The sequence below is a fragment of the Lathamus discolor genome, chromosome 6 (assembly GCF_037157495.1).
Source record: "Lathamus discolor isolate bLatDis1 chromosome 6, bLatDis1.hap1, whole genome shotgun sequence".
NCBI classification, from domain to species: Eukaryota; Metazoa; Chordata; class Aves; order Psittaciformes; family Psittacidae; genus Lathamus; species Lathamus discolor.
In genome coordinates, this window is record NC_088889.1 from 14,475,821 (window position 1) to 14,486,616 (window position 10,796).

Genomic DNA, 10,796 nt, shown 5'->3' on the forward strand with positions numbered 1-10,796 from the left:
GAGACACTGGTGAGTCATTATTAGCGATGGAGCTGAAAAACCACTTGAAGAGGTGAGAGGAAAATTCCATTTTCATTTAAGAGCACTCTCTAGCTAACCTTGCCCAAGCTCTGCAGCATAACTATTGGATATTCACTAAGAAATGCATTTTATAAACACTAGTGACAGCAGCCCTCAGCAAGCACAAGATTTGCTATCTGTGCTAAGAAACTTACCATGGACTAAGAAAAATAAAAGTAAAATGTTTACATGTTAAGCCCTTTCAAGAAAGAGTTTACCTTAGTTACTTTTAAAACTAACATAACATCAATGACTTTTAAAAATGAGTTTCCTTTGCACATTTGTCATAACAGCCAGTGCCATCTGATTCAGTATTCTCTTAATACAGTTCCTCCCTCATGCAGGCCTTTATGAAAACAAAGAGGAAACCAGTGACCTAGAAACACATGTAGGCTCTCAAACTACTTTAAACTCATTAACTTGAGACTTACAACTATGTCTAAAATGCCTGCCAAAGACTTTGATTTCAATTTGAACCTGAGAAGGTTCAGGTTTATTCCTATCTGAAACCGTGTCAGGAATAGAAGGCACATTTTTCATAACTCAAAGAACAGAGGCAGTGGAAGAGGGCTGTGGGGGTTTTTTTTAAGGGGATATGTTTACATGGCACAGAGCAGAACCATGCATTGAAAGCAGCTCCGGAACAGGAAGCTGTATGACATGTCAGCACAGCTCTCCTCTAATTACCAGGGTAATGAGAAGCAGAATATTTCTTTTTCCACAAAGAGCAAAGAGATTACACAAAAATGCTTCTCTGCAACACAGCCAGTTATTTCTTGTTGTGCTGCCCTGTGCTATGCAGGCATACCCAAAGTAGCTCTAGGTACACTGAGCTGCTGATTTATGAAACCTTAAATGTCCTTTTAAAGAATTTAGCGCTAGATTTAGCGCAAAGAAGTTGACTGGTCTGTGTAGAGCACTCAAGGAGGGGGAAAAACAGAGAGAGAAAATTAAAAAAGGTAAATATGCACCATGAAAACTTTTAAAAATAACTCCCTGAGGCCGCAAGTAACCATTTCAAAGGGATGGTGGGAACAAGATCCATCTATAAAACTTCAATTTGAACATTAGCGAAGCACCCTCCCCCCGTACGAGCAATTACCACTGACTTTCATGTGGCAGCGCAACACACCTTTTCTTGCGCAGTTGGCTGTGCCAGTTCTATTTTAAACACACTGAAGAGCACTACAAATTAAAACAGCACATCCACTCTTCCCATGCAGTTGAAAACACAGGTGCCCAAACGCAGCACGAAAACTTTTAAGACTTTATCAGCAGCCCAGCCCTGAAAGCTGCTGAGCATCCCTGACATTCAGGGAAGGGACTTGGATTCCCCAGAGAAGTGCAGAGAGGAATGCACCACACAATAACAGAAACATAAAATTGCTTAGGTTGGGAGATCTTTAAGATTATCGAGTCCAATCATTAACCCAATTATTGCCAAGTCTATACCATGTTTCCAGTGGCTGTGGTTCTGGCAGCATGAGCACCAGTACACATCATTCAAGAGCATCCACTGGATGTGCAGTGCAAACTCTGCCTACAGCTGTAACTCCCTTCTAGCTTCTGAGGAGCCTTAATCTGCTTCTGCCTTTTGTGCGCTATTATTAACCTCGGGGATAAACTTGCACCCTGTTAATCAGGTGCTTTAACTGATGCATAGGGGACACAGGTACAGCAAGTAGATATCCTCTACCTTCTTTAGCAGTAACGTGGCAAGTATCACCCACAATATACACGAATTCAAACCTCTATAAATGAGGGGATCGGCGAAACGGACCCTTCGCCAACGCTGCAAGTCAGTCCTCACCAACAAAAGTGTCAAGCAGGGAGGGAAACCTCACGCTGCCAGAGGTGCCCCGAGTCCCCGAGTTTTCCACTCTGTCCCAACCGGTCTCTTGATACCGAGACCGGCCCCGACGAGAGGAGCCCCCCGAGCAGCGCCCGACGCAGCCCTCAGCCACTCACCTTGTACACATCGCCGTAGGTGCCGCTGCCCACTCGCTGGATCAGCTCGTAGTCCTGCTGCGGGTTCCGCCTCAGGATATCCCCGCTCGGCCGCGCCGCCGGCTCCATCTCTGGGCCGGCGCAGGCCCCGCCGGAGAAGGGGCGCAGCGGCCGCTTCCCTCCTCGCCCCGCCAACTGGGGACGCTCCTAGCGCGGCAGCCGGCCCATGGCTCCTGCGGCGGAAAACGCCTGCTGAGGGGGGCTCCCGGGGCGGGCGCTGGGCCGCGGCTGCTGAGACAAAGGCAGGCAGCGGGCGCTTGCCACGGCCGTTGGCGGCCAGCAGCGGGGCCAGCGCCCTCCAAAGCCCACGGCGGCTCCCGGGGCTCCTCTCGGCAACGAGTAAGCTCCGAACCCTTCGGGGAGCAACCGACCCCAGCAGCTGTAGGGAAGGAGGTCCGGCCCCGTCCCGCCGGCGACTGGGAAGGCGCCGCGGCCCGTCCGCCGCCGGCCGGGCAGCCACCCGCCTGCAGCCAGGCCCGCAGCAAGGCCGGACCGGCTCCTACCTGCGCGCCCACAGCCCTTTGTCCCGCCGGAGAGGGAGCGCCGCAGCCTCCTCCTCCCGGCGCAGCTCCGCGCTCCACCCCAGCCACGGCCCCGCTGCCCGCCGCGGCCCCGGCCCCTGCGCACGCAGGCACGCACGCACCGCCCGGCCGAGCCGAGCCGGGACGGGTCAGGACGGAACGGGGCGGCAGCGACCTCCGCGACGCCGCAGCGCCACAACGCGGCCGACGGCCCCACTGCGGCGCGGCGCGGCGCGGCCCGGCCCACCCTTCTCCCCTCCTGCCGGGCTTCCTCCCCCGCCTCTCAGTCGGCGGCTGCCCGAGCTGGGTCCGTAGGCGGCTCTGCGTCTGCCGGGTGCGGTGCGGAGCGTGCGGAGGGGGTGTCTCTGTGCTCGGTGGAGACAGAGCCGGGGCTGCAGATGGGCTCCGGTGCGGCTGAAGGCGCCACTGCTTTCCCTGAGGGTACAGTGCGACCCCGCGGCTGCTGTGTCACAGGGCTCATGCAATCACAGAATGGCTTGTGTTGGAAGGGACCATAAAAAACATCCAGTTCCAAACCCCCTGCCATGGGCAGGGACACCTTCCACTAGACCAGGTTGCTCCAAGCCTGTCCAGCCTGGCCTTGAACACTGCCAGGGACGGGGCAGCCACAGCTTCTCTGGGCAACCTGTCCCAGCACCTCAGCACCCTCCCAGGGAAGAACTTCTGCCTAATAGCTAAGGTGCAAGGAGGAGCAAGAGGAGGAAGATGTACTGGCTGGGGGGAACAGGGATGCGGACCGAGTAGGACACCCTGGGCAGTGAGTCTCCTCCTTTGCAATCTGGACTGCAACTTTGCAGCTGCATCATGTAATCCTTTTCATGGGCTAATCAAGCACTGTGGTATTTAGCTTTGTGGGCAGCTAGTGCAATGATAGTCACACGCAAATTAACTTGGACTTGTCAAGACCTGTTTCCTTGGGCTCCTAAAGTCAAAAAAGCTTCTGTGAAACTGTAAGATGGAAAGTATTCTGTATCTGCCTTTCCTTCTTTGGAGAACTCACCTATGGGCTGTCAAATGAGTGCTAAACAATTTAAGAAACCCAGAGGTGGGGACAGATACGGAGTAGTGGAATGCTGGAACTAGCAGTAGTATTCCCTGCACGTAAAATCATTAAGGCCTAAAAGGAGGTGTCATTTTCAAGGTGCAAAAAAAAAACCAAACCCCAACACATACTCAAAGCAGGAAATACGTTTGCAAAAGTTAGGTAGAGAAAAATTAAATGGATGCCAGATGTACAAGTCTGGTATTCAGGACGCTGGATTGGTTATATAAGAATAGATTCTGCGTCTTTGCCAGTCAGACAGCCCACAGAGGTCCAATATAGTCTATTGACAAAGTATCTGGGTACTGATTCTTACTTTAAATTGGAGTCTCTGTTTTAAGCTTACTCCAGCATATTTAGAAATCCCACATGCAAATACCTGAAACAGCAGTGCTGATTGTGTAAGCTTTTCCTTCAAAACTCAAGGCTCTGCAGCATAAGTCACTAGGATCAGTTTGTCACTTTAGGTTATACTCAAAGACAATGTGTGCAGACTCTCGGGAATTGCATAGTTTGATATTATTGGGATTTTATTTATGGACTCATTTGAAACTGTGTGTGTCAGAAGCACACTGCAAAATGTAAACTGGCCTGTTTCTAGGGAGACAGGGGAGCGCAGAACTGCTAACTTAGAGATTCACACTGATTTTCCCCTTGTACTCTGAAAGCCTTCTACATCCTGTATGTTCTTTCCAATGTAAATACGTAAGTTTTCCTGAACACCCAGCAAATAAAGAACAAACTATTTACCTTTTAGGGAGCTGTATTTCCTCAAGCAATTTTTAACAAAACAATTACCTCTCCCTCCATAAATTAGCTTCCTGCACTCCTGATAGTGAGCTGTTTGTGTCCTTTTGTTTTTCTCTTCATTGGCTGAAGGTTTGAATGCCTCCTTTCGATTTGCTCTCTTGACAGGCCATCAGATGACAGCACAGGAAAGAGGCCATTTAATTTTCCAGTAGCAGATGTTGCATTAAGACTTGGTCTCCCAGAACATCTTACACATCCAAGGGCTGTCCAACAACTGCAATTTAATGCAAAGGCTCCCATATTGATCACTGGTTTGGCCTTGCTGGGTTAAGTTTCACTTCTCACCTGGAGGTGTAGTTTCCCGTCCTTGCATTGCCAGTGGTAAAGAGTGAGCTCTCAGAGCCTGCCTTGTGATCTGAGCTTTAGTTCACCTTCCTCAGCAGGGTCTCAGTCCCTGCTGGAAGCACTGCTGGAAAGTCTGCCTAAATAATAGCAGCACCAGAACTGTGTTCCTATTGCCATTTCATAGTTAGAAAGATTGAGGTAAAAGATTTGTACAAAGTGTATGGTGCAAGACAACAGCCGAGCACTGCACACTGCCAGGCGTGTACTCTTGAACACATGCCAGTCCTCACTCTGTATCTTCCACCCTAGACCACATTGCTTTTCTGGTCAAGCATGTTAAGGAATGTGCTTTTATGCAGCATCTTTCATCTGAATGGGTTCCAGCCTTAAAAGGAACTTTAAGTGGTTTTACATAAGGCATTACGTAGGATTAGAGAATGTGATCTGTTTGCATTGTAGTCTTAAGACGAAGAACAGCCAAGGTTATTTTAATGAGACATTGAGATTTGTCTGGTAACGGTGGATGCAAAACTGCAGAAATTTCTAACTTAGCAATATAAAAAAGGTGGGTTTAAAAGCAGCGGAATGTGCCGTATGTGTGAATGCACGTTCATTGTCAAACAAGAACCTCTGAGCTGTGAGCCAACAGCATGGAGAAAAAAATACTTCAGCCCTAGTTTTTATCAGATTGCTAAAATGTCTTTAATTTCACATACTCTAACAATCTCACACGGAAGGTACTCAAAAACACTTCGTGGGATTGCTTCATGTTTGTGGTGTGTTCGAATAATAAAATAGATCAGCTGCACAGCAATGCTGAGGCTGAAGACTTGTGAATCAACTTGAGGGCCTGCAGCTTTTCCCACTTACCGATTCCTGCAGTATACTGTATTTTACATCAAGCTTGGTTGAGAAGACAAAGTACGCTCTCAAGAAATGCTGCAGCATCTTCCCTATGATTTGAGATGCAGCTTTTTTCCTAAGTTTGTGGTTTGGGTTTTTCAGGCTGTTTTTTCTCCCCAGTGAAAACACACTCTGTTGCTATACCCTGTCTCTCCATGGCCACGAGCGAGGAGCCTGCAGAGGAGCTATTTCCAGGCTCTCTGTGGGCAGCTCTCTGCCACTGAGTCCAATTCTTCCTGTGACAAGCAGGATGCTGAACCTACTAAAGCTTCTTGGGGTCACCTCAGCAGCTCTTAGTGCTGTTAATGCTGCTTTACCTGCCTGGTGAGCTCTGCCTGTGGGACCCAGAATAAGAGGGGTAAGGCAAGTTTCATGGGGTCCCAAATGGTGTCTCACTGCTTGAACAGCACTTTGGGGCAGCTGGAGTGGCAGTTGCTGTGGACACATGATAGCAAATACAGAAGATGCCTGGAAGAAACTAAAGATCTTTGGTAAAGGAGCTCTGAAAGGAGCATACTATTTCTGTCACAAGAGCAGAAAGACGGAGAAGTCTTGGCAAGACAGATACAATGAATACAGCTGAGGGAGCATCTTTGGGCAAAAGAAGAAGGAGGAGATGGTGTCCAGGGCTGTTAGATGCTTCTTAATGTCCAGTGTGGGAATTCACTTGCTAAAGAAAGCATCAATATCCCATAAACTGAGGATCTCCCCAGGGGTTGTTGCTGAGATGCTCTGGGAAGACAGAAAAGACACTAAGGGGGAGCAAAGACTTTTCAGGCTCTCAGGAGACTTGTATTCCTTGCAGGCCAGGACAGTTAAATAAGACATAGCTCAGACCCTCACACTAGCCTTAACCAAGGCCCTTGTGCAAGGGTTTGTTTTTCGCGGAAGGAACAGGAGTGCTAGTGGCTATACATTATTTTTGTGTCCCCCTGTTTACATAGATGTGTCTCAGGAGACTTTGCAGCTGATTGTGCTGTTTGCATTCAAAGGAAGGAAACCAGCTGGATGCCCTTCCTTTCCACTTGCACGCGCGGGAGGGAAGAGGTGAAGCAGGCAGCTCTGCTGACAGCAACTGCTCAACACAAGGATGCAAGAAAATGTGATCGTTCAATTAAAAGCAGCATTTACAAGGACACTTGAGAGCACAGCCTGGGAACCCGGCTGCTCCCCCTTTTCCAGGGGCACAAACCTGGCTGGAACATACTGTGGGTATCTTGCTGAATCATGCAGGCAGGTGGATTCAGTTGTTTCTGCCAAGATGCAAGAGGAACTTGAACCTTTTCCCTGGATGAGGTGTATCTTCAGGGGGAAATCCTAGAAACAAACTTGGCATGTACAGATTTTGGCTTGGACTTACTAAAGCCACATTGCAAAAAACGAGACTGGCAAGGTTGTTTTGAATATTGCGTCCATCTGCCTGTCAGTGCAGGACAGAAAGAACAAATGAAAAACAATATTGGAAATAGATGGGAAGTCGAGTTTAGAGGAGATCTTACTGACATCTAAAGAGAGGTAAGAGCAAGGAAGAGAAATCTCGGAAGGTTGTAGTTAGTTGCGTAATGCTGGTATACCTGTGCCTGTGACCGAAAAGAATAACCTGGTGCTGCAAGGCAGCGAGGCTCCAGATACAGCATCAAAACACACACAGATGGGTCTGCCATATTATCTGAACCCACACCTGAGACTAGGATATTTTATTCAAATCCAGCAAAACCTTGCAAAAGCCCTGAGGATGCTGTTTGGGTGAGGAACCTACTGGAAACCGGCCTGATAACCTAACTCAGATGATGGTATTGAAGTTTTAGGCTGGTGGCTCTTTATCTATATGGCTTCTTGTATTATTAAGTAGTTCCTTCAGTTTGCAGAGCATCTTCCGGAAGGAAGGACCTTTGCACAGACTGATTAAACATGTAATTTAATTAATCACTAAGTTCTGCTTCCACTATGAGTGAAATAGGATGGCTCTGTTACAGCAATAGTGTGCAATCATGTTTACAAGACAAGCAAAGATAATTCCTTTGGCTGCAAACCCCATGTAAATGTAGGCGATCATAACACTATTCAAAGTGAGAAGTAGGAACAGCCGGAATAGAAGGATTTCCTCAGCAACAAAATTCGGCTTTACTTAAAAATATTTCAGTAAGAAAAAAAACAGAAGGATGCTAGGACAGCTTCAGCTTACAAGAAGAGTGGGGGAAAGGCTGACTCTGTTTTACCACTTTTTGGTATTTGCTAGGAATTGTGGCCTCTTCACCCATGAACAGGGATAGAAAAACTAAAACAATGACAAATCACCACCACAGAGTGCAACTGCTTGGGAGAAGTCCATGTAATGCTCTTCAAGTACAGTTGAGATCTAAAATCCTTTTACTTTCCCATGCAATTAAGCATAAGCAGTGAAAGAGTGAAGACTGAGAAGGCAGAAGTGATAATAATAACTTCACGGAAGAAGCAAACATATTCAAGAACCTTGTATAATCACCATAAGAACAGCTGTCACTCAGGGTAAGACTTGTCTGTGTCATGGCAAGAAAAACTTGTGCAGACAGCATGGTTTCCCTCAACAGCAAGTCCTGGCGAGTACTTGGTGGCACCTGAGAAAGAGCAGAGATTTTGTAGCGTCTCTTTCCCACCTCTTACATAAATATTGCACAAGGCAGCTGGTTTCTGTTTGTGAAGGGCTGAGGATATCAAAAGCAACTGTGAATGCTGCCTGGGTAAGTGGGCCAGTCAAATCAAGGTAAATTATGAAACTGCCCTGCACTCTGTGTGAGCAGTACACAGAATGGATTTAAACTCAGGTTCTCTCCTTTCAGCACTGTATCTCCTGGCACATCAGCCTGGGTGATCCCCTGCCTGCAGTCTATCTCTGTGGAGTATTATTTTTCATCAAGAATCTTTCCATTGCATGCCTCTTCAGCATGTCTGCTGTGAAATTAGCTCTTTGTGATCTGACAACTTGGGCACCAAGAATGTAAAGATACTTCCTAGGAAGTGCTGTTTGCAACTGGAAAAGTAAAAGAAGGCTCTGTCGGTGGAGTGAAGGGATGGATGGTGGGTGCAAATGAACAAATGCTGAGTCACCCCCCAGAAACAAAATCATCTGCAAAACCCCCTGACTAGGGATCAGAGGAAATAATGCAGGAAAAGGCCTCAGGAATTTATGCAGTCAATCCCCCCAGCACACCACAGGATCAAACCTCTCTGCTCTGCTTTTATTTTGATACCATGTGCCATAATGGAGAGAGAAAGGGAAAAAATGCCAGTAAATGGGGAGTACAAGCTTGACCTAAGCAGCAATTCTCAAAGGAAATGAGGAATACAAGACCTAAGCCCATCTCAGTTTAATTAGACTTTCAAATTAACAGATCTTCTTTTCCACCTTCTTTCTTTTACCCCTGTCTCCATTTCCCAGCTGCTTTTCTTTTAATCTCCTCTTTCAACCTATTTGAACCCCTCCAACAGTATCCAGCATAAGAAATCCCCCCTCTCACAATACCGCCGGTTGCTTCTCTGCCACTTCGAAGAAGCAGCAGGCACATGCAATTGCAGGGATTATTTATAAAAATCATAAGGGAGCTTCTGCAGAGGCCACGAGCGGCTGAGCTCCTCGCAGTCGCAGTGCCCAGCAGCTGTGGGTAGGAGGATTCAGCTGCCTGCCACGTGAGCCAGCACTTCAGCAAGCTGAAATTATATGTTTTGCTCTGATGCTGTAAACACAGCAAGGAAGCCAACGGGAGGCAGTCGCCGAGTATTGGAAAAGGCGCTTACAAATTAAGTACCAGCACATCAGTGGGAGCACAACAAGACATGGCTGTAGCATGGATGAGCTGCCTGGAAGAGAAAATTGATTCACTTGTGAACATTCTTCCTGCTTTCAGAAATGACGAGTGGATCCTGCTTGTTCCTGTGCACCCAGCAATGCTGGATGGCCACGGCTTTCCCTAACCGCTGGAGGTTAGCAGTGCAGAAATGAGCAGCACTCTCCCAGAATCTCTTCTTGCAGTCTTGGGCTCAGTTCCCTCTCATCCTTCCAGATTTTGGTCCACAGAATCCTCTGGTGACTGTCACATTTCCAGTTTAATCCATTGTTCCTTGAGCACTGCTGTGCTTCTGCCAAAGAGCAGCACAGGGGTGGGTGTGTGCCTTCAGAGACAGGTCAACTCCAGCAGCTTGTTGGCATCAAAAGTGTGGGCAAACTTGAGCCGAGGACAGTGTGGGTGGGAGAGGGTGAGCTCTCTGTGGCTGGCATTGCAGAGGGCTTCAACACTTTTCCTGGGTTTGCACAATGAATGCAGGCCTGGGCGGCTGCAGCTGGCAAGAAAGCACAGGAAGACAAGTTAAAATAAATGAGAACGTGCTCCTTGCATTCCTCCAGGTGGGAAGTTTTGGCTGAGGGCACAAGGGGCACTTTGAGTCAGCCAGGCATGCGGAGCCAGCATCACTGCTCCCCTGCCCATGTTTTGCACCTGGGCATTCCTGTTGCCTTGGGCTGAGTCATGGTCTTACATGGCAGAGTGCATAATCAATCCCAAATATGAGGGAACAAGCGTTTGTTGTTAAAGAGGGAAATCTGGAGGGAAGCTGCATGTTATCAATCACGCTGCAGCTAGACCTTCCCCTGGGTGCCCAAGCCTGGGTCCTCAAGCTGCATCTTTTGTGCAGCATCTGCACATGCACAGCATGTATCTCCTGCTGCCCACGGATGCTGCCAGCACAGGCAAGAATCGGGGGAGCTGGAGCTGACTTACCCCCATACGAGGGCAGGATCCATCTCAGCCCATGTGTCCCTGTGTGCTCGCTGCACACTGTAGGTAGGGTTCATGATGTGTTTGAGCTCTGTGTGTGCATGAGCTGCTGTGTGTAGCTTTCCTTTGGGTTGTGTGTCACACCTGGGTGCTGTATGTAAGTGATCCTACCTGGGTGGGTATTTGTGCAAGTGTCACCCTGGAGGGTATGAATGTGTGTGTCAGCCCCATCCCAGTCCATCACACACAGGGCAGCCCAACTGGGCTATGTGCCCAGTACCTCCCAACGGGTGGGTGCCCATGGGGGTGCCCCAGATGGGGATGCCTCCGGTGGGGGTGATGCCCATGAACGTGCTTAGTGTCCCCAGGTGTGGATGCCCCCCATGTGGGTATCCC

General features: G+C 48.5%; 1 protein-coding gene across 2 annotated transcripts in view; it reads right to left on the minus strand.

Annotated features, from left to right (window-relative positions):
- Positions 1-2,710, minus strand: part of MAP4K5 (mitogen-activated protein kinase kinase kinase kinase 5) — a 71,626-nt gene extending 68,916 nt beyond the window's left edge. For both annotated transcript variants that reach the window (XM_065683261.1, XM_065683260.1), the window contains exons 1-2: positions 2,571-2,710; positions 2,029-2,240 (exon numbers count right to left, since the gene is read on the minus strand). In XM_065683261.1, coding sequence (XP_065539333.1) covers positions 2,029-2,136 — 108 coding nt within the window. In that variant the 5' untranslated portion in view covers positions 2,137-2,240; positions 2,571-2,710. The remainder of the gene's footprint in view (positions 1-2,028; positions 2,241-2,570) is intronic.
- Between the last annotated feature and the right edge of the window lie 8,086 nt (positions 2,711-10,796).